The 12,973-nt window shown below is 35.3% G+C and overlaps 1 protein-coding gene across 1 annotated transcript; it reads left to right on the top strand.

Moving 5' to 3' along the window:
• The first annotated feature begins 5,007 nt into the window (after window positions 1-5,007).
• On the top strand, window positions 5,008-10,014 carry fadd (Fas (tnfrsf6)-associated via death domain). Its single transcript, XM_067454910.1, has 2 exons — window positions 5,008-5,544; window positions 9,442-10,014. The coding sequence occupies exons 1-2, from the start codon at window positions 5,247-5,249 to the stop codon at window positions 9,723-9,725; spliced, it is 582 nt and encodes a 193-aa protein (XP_067311011.1). The 5' UTR covers window positions 5,008-5,246; the 3' UTR covers window positions 9,726-10,014.
• Window positions 10,015-12,973: the final 2,959 nt, after the last annotated feature.

Here is a 12,973-nt window from a genome sequence, read left to right as displayed (position 1 = left end):
ATCCCATCTAGTGTTCCCATTGGCTATTACTTCCGTCTGGTAAGGTCAAACTGGTGTGATCATAGATATATATTATATAGATGCCTCATTCGGCCGATCCGTGCAGGCACTAATGAGGAATATATATATATATATATGATCGCGCCAGTTTGACCTTACCAGACGGAAGTAATAGCTGATGGGAAAACTTAATGAGACTCGTCTGATATGAGGTAAAAAAATAACAAATACTGTTGTGTTTCTCACAGAAACCGATCGGTTCGTGTCTTAAGACATCAATGTGTCGTCAGGAGCAGCAGGGTTTTTGTGCATGTTGTCTAAGCATGTTTTTTTAATTTTATTTTTGCTCTCATAGAACTGTTAATGTTACCCATTCACATGCATTATGACTGGCAGACTGCAACGGTTGGAGTTATAAATCTTCATTTGTGTTCTACTGAAGAAACAAACACACCTACATGTTGGATACCCTGGGGGTCAGCAGATAAACATCACAGTCTCATTTTTGGGTGAACTATCCCTTTAAAGAAACGCTCTGTTTAATCTTTTTCTATCAGTTTCATGCAGTCTGCAGGTAGGTTTGTTAGGAAAGAGGGCTCTAGGGTTTGTATCGTTTTGTCTGTTGACTGATGAATATTATCTGTAGTTTTGTGACACATTGCTGCTTCAGCATTTTTATTTGAAAATACGATGCTTTTATAGGACTTTGTAACAGAGAAAATGTAACGTTTATGTTTGCGATATTGATAGGATAGGACTCTGAACCAACTCATTTAAAGTGGTTTTTAAATGATCTACTATTAGACATTTCATTCCGAATATTTCTGCCCGAGTGAATTTAGCAGCTATCAATATCAAAGCGTTAGGAAGTAGTTCTGCTCTGTCACAGTAATGAATGTTTCTGTTTAGCCTTTAGCAATAAAATTATAGACATAAAACACTACAATTGCATCAAAAATACTACAATCCTCATTTTCTTTTAGTATTCTACGCGATTTTGACAGGATGTCGACTGGTTTTTTCGGCAGCATGCAAATGCTTGGTTTTTAGGTCTGAAAATGCTGTTAAGAAAGGGTACGCTGTGTAGAAACCCATGACGTTCAAGAGGCCTTAATATTCATGCTGCATTTATTAATATTGAGTCATGTGGACAGAGTTTTGTGTCTGCCTGTCTGAATGTTTTCTCTCTCGTCTTGATGATGAAATGGCAACGATATATATAAGTACAGTATGTTGCATGTGTCTTCCATTCAGAGTAATTATGTGTTCAAAAGCGTGATAAATAAGAGTGGTTCTAGCTGGAATTAATATATTATAAATATTAAATATAAATTCAGTCTTTAGACATACTCTGTTTGTTTTGACTTAAAACATCATTGTATTTCCTCATGTACCAAAAATTTTAATTTTTTTTAATATTCATGTATCCCCCAAAATGCTTTGGTTCTTTCTTTTATAATGTAACCCCATTTTTAGACTGTTACATCATCCACGTACTGTTTTCCTCTTGTGTCGTCATGGAGTTTCAGTGTCTCAAATTGCTAATGGGAAGTTATGACTGTACTTTTGCTTTTGAACTGTTTCTAAAATAAATATGTCATATTAATTTGGTACGTACACATTTATTGACTCATTTGCTGTCTGGAAGGCCAGTTACATGCTGTTGCGTTCAAGCACAAATTGCTAAAACCCTATTCTGATTGACCTTTCGGCCTACATCTCATAACTCCTAAACGGTTTGTCGTAGACTCAGGTGTCTTTTATCATTGGACTCCTTGGATGGGTCTCAATCAGCTCCCTAGTTTAGTAGTCAGAGCATTAAACATAAATCGTTAGGCAGGCAATGAACACAATCTAGCTAACCATTCTGATTTTTCCAGAAAATGTTTTTTTCCGCACTCCTCATAGGCCGTTTGTCAGATTCACTCCAAACTTGACATGTATCATCTAAGGACCCTCATGGCAAAATGTTGATAAGGAATTACGATCGGTGATTCACGCTCATGATGGGATTCCAACACGTTCACAGTAGGCTGGGGCCACTTTCACTAAAATGGCTATAACTCTTCAACGCATTGAGATATTTTCACCAAACTTATGTTCATGCACAAGCTCATTTTGTGGTCACATACACACACACACACACACACACACACACACACACACACACACACACAAATGCGGCAATTTACATTTTGGTGGCGCTATAATGCAGAAAAAGCATAAAACAGCTATGACTACACAACCGTTAGTCCAAATGACTTGAAAATGGTCATGCTTTGTCCAAGTTGCCTTATGACGACATTCGTGTATCTTGAAAAAGATGGCCGCCATCGGCTTTTGAACTTTGAACACATCTTAGACCACGGAGTTGGACTGGTTAACGGAGGTTGATCAGAACAAAATTTGGTGGTTCAACTCATGGCCCTAGAGGTCTGTGCAAAGTTTGAAAGAAAACGGCCACCATGTTTTAGACCATATACATAACGCAACATAGCATATGTGTTAAATCTCCTCATTCTGAACAATTTGCCTCAAGAACCAATGCTGTTAATCAAATCATTTGTTAAATATTTGAGATTGTTTCAGAACTCCTCATTTGCTCGAAACTTCACATGCATTATCTAGAAACCATCAATCTTTTTACTGAAGATGGAGTCTGTAATACTACTGCTGTCCACAAGAGGGACCCACAGGATAAAACCTCTTTTTAATCTAATCTTTATCAATAACCTGGATATTGGCTGATAAACAAATGCTTAAAACCAAAGAATCATGGTGGAATGATAATATAGATTTATATCATTAGTGTATTCTCCATCATGGATATTTTATGGTGTTGGGCAGTCAGCCCTACTTTTCGGTTCAGCCTAGACCCCCACAGCATAGCTGGCATGAAGGTCATAAATACTTGAATCTCATTAATTGTTGCTTGCAGCTATATATTTTTATTTTTGTTGTCTTATGCTCTCCTTTGAGTTTAATGAGGAAGGACGGAGAAATAAATACAGGAAGTAGGCTATGGCAAGCTGTTTTGGCTTTTATTCATTCCCAGGATATGAATCTTGATATCAATAAAAAAATAAATTTGATATCAAAAATTATGATTTTTACAAGTAAGAATTATATTTCTGATATGTGAAATAGTAAGAAATCAATCAATTATAACCGCTACCAAAAATATATCTTCAAGAATTATAGTTTTTAGTAATTGAAATGTAATTTTGTTTTTCTGTGAGTGATGATGTTATTGATATCTAATTTTAACATTCTCTTGAACTTTTTTAGAGAAAATAAATAATGAAATTATTAAAAAGAATTTAATAAGATAAAGGATAAAGAGGAAATAAGAACAGTAAAATAATTACTATAATAATTACTAATAATTACTGTCTAATTATAACCTGCCTAGTTGTGAATTAATCCATTAAAGGTGCACTATGTAAAAACAATTCCGTAAAATATCCAAAAACCACTACACTGTAAAAAAATTGAGTTGATACAATTAAGGAAATTGGTTTAATAAATAGAAACTCAAAATATTATTGTATGTGAATCACGTAAAAAATGTGATAAATCATGAAAATAGCAACATTTTGGATGTTTCACTGCATCATCACAAACAAAACACACAATTACCCAATATGCTTACAAAATCTTTTTAATAATATTTGAATAAAGGTTGTCAATTCTCCAAAATGTCCATTGTATTAGCTCACATTTTTATTTCAATGAACTCAACAAAGGCATCCAGGTAACTTATTTTTAAAATAATGTTCTACATTGTAGGCCAGTGTTTTATTTTTTGTTCAATGGAGTACTTAAAATATCCCAAATGTTTCCAACTATTTGTTACTCAAATTGCCATGTTAACCAATGAACCGGGACGAGTGAGGGCGTGGCCTGTCAATGGTGTCTTATCTGCGTTACCCTTGGTTCTGGTTTGATTAAGCGTTTTATTTCTTACTGCAGTGCAACAAGTGTCATGGCAGCCACCGAGCGAACACACAGAGGAACGTCATAACATCATTTTAAACACACTCAGATGAATCTAATATGATAAACAGAGCTGCATGACCGGAAAAGCAGAAATAATAAAAGTGTCGTGTGTTCATCTCTCATTAACAATCGCACCAGCTGCCTTGTTCAGCTCCACAACACCCGGTCCTGCTTGACTGTATAATACAGTAACGTTAATAATCTCATCCAAGTCCCATCCTGATTCTTTTCCACCTGCTGTGAGGTGAAGACCATGTGTCCCAAGATTAGATCGGCGAGTTCGGCAAAAGGCGAATTTTGAAGCTCGGTCGATTTGCATCAAAATTTGATGCTTTGAATTTTTACCCCTACACTATTGTTACTGTAAACAATTTAGTGTTTTCCGTAATTTTGTCTGGCCCAAACAGACGTTTAGTAAAAAAGGCTATATTTGTTTGTACTTAATGTAAATTACATCAACGTAAACATTTTCTGGGAGAGGACCTACCCAGGTTTTTTTTTTTTTTTTTTGCTTCCGAGAAACTAATGGTTAAAGTGGCTTGCCATCAGAAGGTAACTTCGAATTCAGTGCCCTCTTTTAGCTTGATTCATTTTGGGAATCGATTCTTTTGGATCAGAAAAATATGCCATCAGCTGAATCATCACTCAAACGGGTCATTTACATCTCTTCGCTTGAAATAAAAATGTTGCACGTTTTATTAAAATGGTACTTCCTGAGATCTATTAAAAACAATTCTGTTTCGTTTGTGTGTTGATAATGCAATTACAATCATCAGTGTTTTGCTATTCGGATATTAGACATTATTTTCTCTCGGTTCAGTCCAAATGAACATGTTGAACAGCTCAAATCATCTGGTTCTTGGATCATTACGATTGTTCTGGTTAGTTCTGAATTCAGTACGAATTATTACAGTTTCTACGCGTGTTTAAATTAGAAGGGGTTCGATATTTATAAACAACATCCGACTCGTTTCGTTCACGACTCGTTTCAGAAAGATTCGTTCACGACTCGAGCACCGTTACCGAATGCGATTCATTTTACACGTAAAAAAAAAAAAAAAAAGACTGTTTCAAAAGAACGACTCTCGATGTGAAGCGACGATCACCTTAGTTTGGCTGGTGTCATTTTTTGTTTTCCTGCCCACCCGCTAAAACAGTGGAGTTGGGAGGATTTTCACGATGAACCGCTAAACGCGAGGGCTTTTGAAAGTGAAAGCGTGCGGGCGTCGCGTTCAAACACACCGGTCATGGAAACCCGCAGCTTTCGAGCGATGTTACTATCGATATCCGATAAACTTACCGATGAGAATGTGAAGAGCTTAAAGTTTGTGTGCACTGACATCGGAAAGAAAAGACTTGAGAAGATCAATTCGGGGATCGAACTGTTTGAGTGTTTGATCGAAAGAGCTCAAATTGGGCCTGATAACACGGAACTTTTACGAAAACTTCTGATCGACATCGGTCAAGCGGTTCTTCTCGAAATATTAGAGGATTATGAGCGATACACGCCCAGAAACGATGATGGACTGGATGCCGAAGAGAGAGGTTTGTAGCCTATTTCTACTGAACGCTTGTGGCTGTCACAGTAAAGAGTAATAAGGGAGTTAGACTACCGTATATTTTTTTTGTCTAACTCTTTAAACGGCACCGATTTAAATTGAAACGATATCTTAAGGACAGACTGAAGTATAATTTCAATTATATTTCTAGTTATTCTGTCTTTGTTTCACTGTTTACTCGGGCGTCTTCCTTATCACTAGTACGTGAAACGCAAACTCAGTAACCTAGGCCTTTGGCAAGCCGTTTTAACATAAATTCCTTGAACTAATACCACATGGACATTGTTCCATAATTAAATAGAAGAATGGAACATTCAAAATCTGTCACTATTATAATAATTAATACCATTAGGCTATCTAATATAGGCTAATAGTTACTAAGGATGCACAGTCATTTTTTTAATGTTATCGTTATGGGCCTAAGTAAATGTGTCCGATATATTAAAGGCGATAAATAATGTATTATTTGCTTCAGCTGACACACTTCAGATGCGCATCTCACCAAGATGGTTCAATTGCTTGAAATATGATTCAAAAGGGAAAATATGGTTTAGTGCAATATGTGCAGCGCAAGTCTGTCATATTGGCTCCATAAAATGATAAGGAGAACATTATAACTGTGTGTTTGGGTATTGGCTTTTAATTGTGAGATTTTAGTTTTTTTTAATCAGGCTTTCAAAAATTAAATAAAAAATCTGGATTTAGATTTAGGCTATCGACCAATATATCAGTTATCAGCTTTCAAATTCGAATTATCGGTTATTGTCCAAATTATCAGTCAAAATGTTCATATAGGTGCATCCCTAATAGTTATCAGTAAAAAAAAAAAGCAAGTTAATGGATAGTACTTAAAAATAAGTATAACTAAAATATAATAGGCTGCATTTTAGGGGGGAGTTTTTGCACTTATTTATTGTTAAATAACAAATTAATTAAAGTATTAAAATGGGATTTAAGAGAATAAATAAATAAGAATGGTGCAAAATTCTAGGTGTAATTGTTTTAATTTATGCTATTTGCAAATAATATTTTATTTTAAAATGTGCACACAATTATTTGTAAATTCAAAAAACACAAGCTGTTTATTGTCTTGTTACATTCAGTTATGAATTACATAACTCATGATAGCAGAGGCCTATTTTCAATTCAAAACAATGAAATATGGTAAATTGTCTTGTTTGCAGATATTATTGTCGGTCACTGAACATTTCTGTCATATAAACAGTTGTCTTATATTTAATCCCTTACTTTCTTCAAAATTCTCATTGTATTGGGACAGTAAGACCAGCCTTCTTTGATTTGACTGGCCGTCTCGATCATTGTAACATTGACGTGCGCTGTTAGACCATCAAGGTTAGATTGATCTAAATATTTAAATAGCTTTTTTAAATTTTAAAACTTGTCATCCTAACAATAAACGGCTTTACTCATTCTGTACTAATATCATAAGACAAATACAATGAGAAAATATGAATTCTACAATACAATTTTTGTTTTTTCACGCCACAGACAAAATTATTGGCTCTGATATTTTAGTTATACTTATTTTTATATAACATTTTACTATAACGTAATCCAATAACTTGTATTTTTTCCACTATTAACTATTATGATAGATAGATAGATAGATAGATAGATAGATAGATAGATAGATAGATAGATAGATAGATAGATAGATAGATAGATAGATAGAATACTAAATTCGTATTAAGTTGTTCCTGTCTTTAGTTGTTCATTATGGGAGGATTTGGGACATGTTGGTTGAATTGCACTATGGATTTTTGCCGATAGCCGATATTTTTCAACTCTTATTTCTTTCCTCATGCCGTCTACCTCATGAAGCGTTAAATGTCCCCACACAATACACAACACTCATATTTATATAGCATACCATACCTCTTATTCACGTTCCTGTGCATTTGTATATAACATGCATGTACATATAGCCTATTGTCTATATTTGTATTTTGCTCATGGTTTATTACAGATGACTAAACTGAATAAAATTATTTCATTTACAAATGTCATGTTTGTGATTATCATGTTAAGCCATCACTTCTGACCATTAAATTAAATCAGACTAGTGATTTTATAACATCAATTACTGCTATATTCAGACACAGAAGTAACTTAATGTTATTTATCACACGTTATATATTACATTATCTTATCGGCAAGGCATATCATAATTGTTTCATTTCGGGCTGATGCCGATCATTACATTTTAAGCCTTTAACGGCCGATTCCAATGTCGTACCTGTAATATTGTGCATCTCTAGTTGAAAGCAATTTCTTAGGTTGTGAATATTGGGTCATTTCGTGTCAAATCAAACCAATTTCGAAAACTTCCCAGCTCAATTTTTTTGGGGGGGAATTTTTTTTTTCTGTACGAATACATAAATAGTGATGAAAGACATAAATGTATATTTTCTGAGTAATCCACTGCTTGGTGAAGGGGGTCAATTTAAATTTAAAAAGTCCATTTAAGAATGAGAATCTAGAAGGATATTTAGTATATTTTAGAGTAACAGACATGACAGCTTTAGAAAAAGAGTATTTATAGCACTCACATTGTTTCAAAATTATTATTTGTTCAGCTATTCCTCTTTAAACTAAAAAAAAGCATCAGTTGTATGCAAAGTGACCTGCATTTGGTTTTTGACCACTGAAAATGTGTTCAATTGACCAATTTATTCATGGAGCCACATTAAGATCTCCATTTTAAAGGCTCTTTATGGGTCAATCCCAGACATATGAAGATGCCAAAAGAAATGTTTACTAAAAACATCTAGAAGGATATTAGGATATCTTTAATACGAGTTACAGCATTTAAACTAGAGGCAAAAAAACACAAGAAATGCTTTTTCCCATTTTTGAATCGTCACCTTTGGCATATAATGCAACAAAGATTGCTGAAGTCAACAGATTTTACTGACAGACCTACCAGTCTCTGAGTAAATTAAATAATGATGCTGCCATCTTTCTAAAATAATGTTCAACTCTTGTAATTTGGCTTCTCAGGTGAAAATGGTCATTTTGAGCCCTCTACAAAACAGTGGATTACTCGGTAATAAATATACATCAATGACATTTAATATTTTGGCTTTCTTCTTAATTTATGTATGTCGTTCACCAGACAAATTATCAAAATCTAAAAATTTGAGCTGGGAAGTTTCTGAAATTTGGTGGATTTGACATGGAATGACCCAAATACAATTGACAGTCAGTCATTAACCCTATAAAGCCTACTGTAACATATTCAATACAAGTATTTCCAAGGCTTCTAAATTATCATCAGGATCAAAACTTTGCAGAAAAACCTGTTGCTGACAAACTACTACATGCCTTCTGTTGACTCGTTAATGATTCATGCATTTTTCACAAGTAAATCATACCTTTTAGTATGCTTCTAAAAATAAGGCTGCATGTACACCACAGGTCTTAATGGCCATATTCAACCATCAATTTACACTCTAATTCATTTTAAAGATGAACATTTGAAGCCACATACTTGATTCCCAGTGAGCGGAGAGCAGTACCGATCCTGGACCAGTTTAAAGCAGAACTGAAGACTTTTCTCTTTCAGAAAGGCTTTTATGTGTTGATTGTTTGTTTTATTCTATATTTTAACTCTTGTTATTTTTCCCTTTTCCATCGTTGCACTTTGAGATTCTTCGGAATGAGAAGTGTGTTATAAATAAAGTCTGTTATTATTATTATTTATTATTATTATTAATGCATAATTTGTTTTAAAATAATGTTAAAATGTATTAAATATGATCCATCAGGCTTTTATGGGACATGAATTTGTACATCTCTCAGAACATATTGCAATGCAATCCCCTGACAACTATGTTGAGATGGGTTCTGTGTCTCTTTTTAGAGAAAATCAACATTGCAACTGAAGTGATTGTTTACCAGCTGGGTAGAAAGTGGCTTCAAGTGGGAAGAAAACTCGGCCTTCAACAGACTCATCTGGAGGGCATCCAGGAGAAGCACAGCCGTGACCTGGAGGAGCAGGTGCGAGAGCTCATCCGGCAGTGGGTGAAGATCAGGAGAGAAAAGGCCTGTGTGGTGGAGCTCATCAAGGCCCTGCGCGACTGCAACCAGAACCTCACCGCGGACCTCGTGGAGAAGAAGCTCCGAGAGCATCAGAACTCGCCTTAAAGCATCACAGCTGCTGGTGCATCACCAAAGAAGAGCTTTGCCAATGAATAATGTGAATTTCCAATGAACTGAAATTAAATGTTTACAGAATGAATTTTAGCTGGCGATTAGATAATATATGTTAAAATATGATTATATTGCAGAAAACGAAATCTATTGCATAAAGAATCAGGATTGTTTAGGTTTTACACAACATACTCATCACTGTTCTTGTGTTTGCTGATTTTGTAAAAGGCATCCAGTCGTGACACTTACAGATGAATAAAGGGACCATTGTGATGTATATTGAGCCATGAACTCTTAAGCCTTGTTTATACTTTCACCTGGATCCTCTGCGCGCGCTCCTCCCCAAACGGATGAGGCGTTTATACTCGACGCGCTCGCCGTTGTGCTGTTCTTTGATACGAGAGAGTTCGACTCTGAGTAATTGAGTCCCTATAAACCAACAGGAAAAAGCGTCTAGAAGAAGTGGGCTAACGTGCACAGGTGATGATATTTATTTTAGTACATTTCACCAAAAACCACACTACAAAAGAATCGTGTAAAACTCGGTAAACTTTGGCTTGATATTATTACTTGTTACAGAAGAACAAAATATGCACTAAATTAAGAATATCTTAAATATTTCCTAATTTCACTGAACTTTAGTGTCGTGATTTATTTATTTGCTTAACCTGGATCTTTATTTAAAATGGCTCATTTTGTAAATATTAGCACCTAATTTGTATGTGGGAACTGGGTTCCGGTGTGGTGAGACGTCATGCGCGGCAAGATTCGCCGAGAACTCGTTCATCTTCGGATGCGGAGCTGCGCGCGGAGTTACTAAAAATCCGCTGCACACCGCCAGGCGAAATGGGGTCTTGCGGACCCAACGTGCACGACCGCCCCCTCCGCGTTGAGGTCATTTTTTCCGCGCGCACCCTTGCGGACGCGTCGAGTATAACAAGCTTTAGAACGGCTCCATGATAAACCTCTAGCGTTCATTCCACAGAAGGTTCTTTGTAGTGGTCGAAGGTTCTAATGGAACTCTTCTCTTCTTGAAAGATTCTTTTGGGAACCACACATTGTTCTCAGAACTTTATATTTAAAGCAAGAAACTACAGGCAAAAACTTCTTCTTTTTTGTTGGCTTTTCTTAAAGTATTTTTTTTTTTTTCAGATTAGTGGAAAGAAAACATCCAAAATTATTCCTTTAATTGTATCTTTTATAGCACTTTATTTGTGTCTGTACAATACAGATCTTTAAAGGCTGTTTTCTCAAAATGCACCAATTACACACACCAAACTTTACAGTTTTATTCCTATCTATATACTGAAGGTTTTGACAGAAGGGTTTGCTCATATATTTAAATAATTTGACTGATTTTATAAATTGTATTCTTAAAAATGGTGAAAATGTTTTTTTGTTTTTTTTTGGCTGTTGACACATTTTCTGAATTATATGGAGTGATAAAGAGATATCAAATCTCCCATGTCTCTGTAAAAACCTTCAGCTCAAATAATGCAAAAAAAAAGGAACAAGAATTTTAAACCTGAGCCAATGTTCAGATTTTTATTTTAGTAACGTATGCAAATTAGTGCATATTTAATTAGGTAACTCATCTGCATATTTAAACAACATTCCAGAAAACTTTTGTAATACAAAACATATTTGGAATTCTTAATGTCATCAAATGGGGAAGTATACACATATCTATTAGTTATTAGATATATCTATTATTAGTTATTTACTCTATTCAGCTGGAGTACCTTGCCTTAAGAATGTAACATTTATTATATACTAAGTAGAAAATACTATAATAGGATATATTTATTCAATACACAGTATAGAGATGCTTGATCTATTACTGTATATAATCATGATGTTCCATCTGCAGAAATTCTTAAAGGGATAGTTCAGCCAAAAATGTAAATGTTGTCGTTAATTCCTCGTCCTCATGTCGTTCCAAACCCGTAAGTCCTTCAGTCTCTCCATCGACAGCAACACCAGAAAGGAAATATTGTTAATATAGTCTGTGTGACTCCAAAGGGTCAACCTTAAAGTTATGACCAAAACAAACTAAATAATGACTTTATTTAACAATTTCTTCTTGTGTCTCTGAGGAGGGGCGGTCAAAGCTCTCGGGTTTCATCAAAAAGATCTTCATTTGTCTTATTGTCAACGAAAGTCTAATGGGTTTGGAAGGACACGAGGGTGAGGAATCTTCATTTTTGGGTGAACTAACACCCATATAACTTAAAATGTCTGTAAAGCAAAGCTCAGCTCTCAGACGGGCACGTTCAACATGTTCCAGCAAGAAGTCACCTGACGTGTCTTTACCGCTCCTTCCTTCAGAAAGATCTCTGGAGATTACAGTATTATTTTGAGTCATCTCTCTTCTGGCTGAGATGGTTGAGTTGCTGCACTTTTTTCAAAAGCATTGGTGCCACACGTCACAACTTCTGGATGCCAGCCGATTTTAAAACACTTGGCTTTATACATTTCCATAGAGCTGAAATGGCTCAACACTATGTTTGTATAAAAGTGCTCAATATCAGTTGTGATGTTGCTTTTCACTCTTACGACACGCGTGTGTGATCAGACGGCGTTTCTGAATGTGCAGTTCATCTCTAATAATGCTCTAATCCAGTGGTGGCACCAGCCCAGTATATTGTGTATGTCTCTTTATATCCGACAGAGCCCTCTCAGGTCATGCGGTCCCAAATAATGAGCTCAGTCAGGTGTGACAGACGAGAGAGACACTGCTCTAATATCCCGAATTACAGTACATTCAATAATGTTATTCTTTGATTATAATAAACAGCCTATTTAAAAAAAAAATAGATTTTAGGTTAAATATCAATGCCTATGTAAAGAGTTGACACTCTTTAAGTGTCTGTTAAAGTGCTTTTTTGTATCCCCCACACTTTTCAACATGAAACATTAGGTTTTTTGCAATTCACTTTTCCAGTACAAATATTTAATGAAGTGGAATAGACTCAATTAACATGAAGTCTGCTAATACTTGAAAAATATTGGAAAATATTTAAACCCGAAAACCCATTTGGATATTAGGGAAAAGATGTAACTGAGGCAAAGTAAAACAACAACGCTCCTCCAGTATGTGAGAGAAAACAACAAGTTTGTTGTAAACTGTCCAGGGGCCTGTACCATGATGGTAGTTTAACAAACTCAGGGTTACAGGATTAGTTTTTGAGTTGACAAAACCAAACCAATCCAGGCTTTGTTGGTCCCATGATGCTGATCAT

Source organism: Pseudorasbora parva, chromosome 1 (genome assembly GCF_024679245.1).
Source record: "Pseudorasbora parva isolate DD20220531a chromosome 1, ASM2467924v1, whole genome shotgun sequence".
NCBI lineage: Eukaryota > Metazoa > Chordata > Actinopteri > Cypriniformes > Gobionidae > Pseudorasbora > Pseudorasbora parva.
This window is presented reverse-complemented; position numbering and strand designations above follow the sequence as displayed.

Coding starts and splice junctions, on each gene's coding strand:
- fadd (XM_067454910.1), top strand. CDS start 5,247: ATGGAAACCCGCAGCTTTCGAGCGATGTTACTATCGATATCCGATAAA. Junction 5,545..9,441: donor ACTGGATGCCGAAGAGAGAG/GTTTGTAGCCTA, acceptor GTCTCTTTTTAG/AGAAAATCAACATTGCAACT.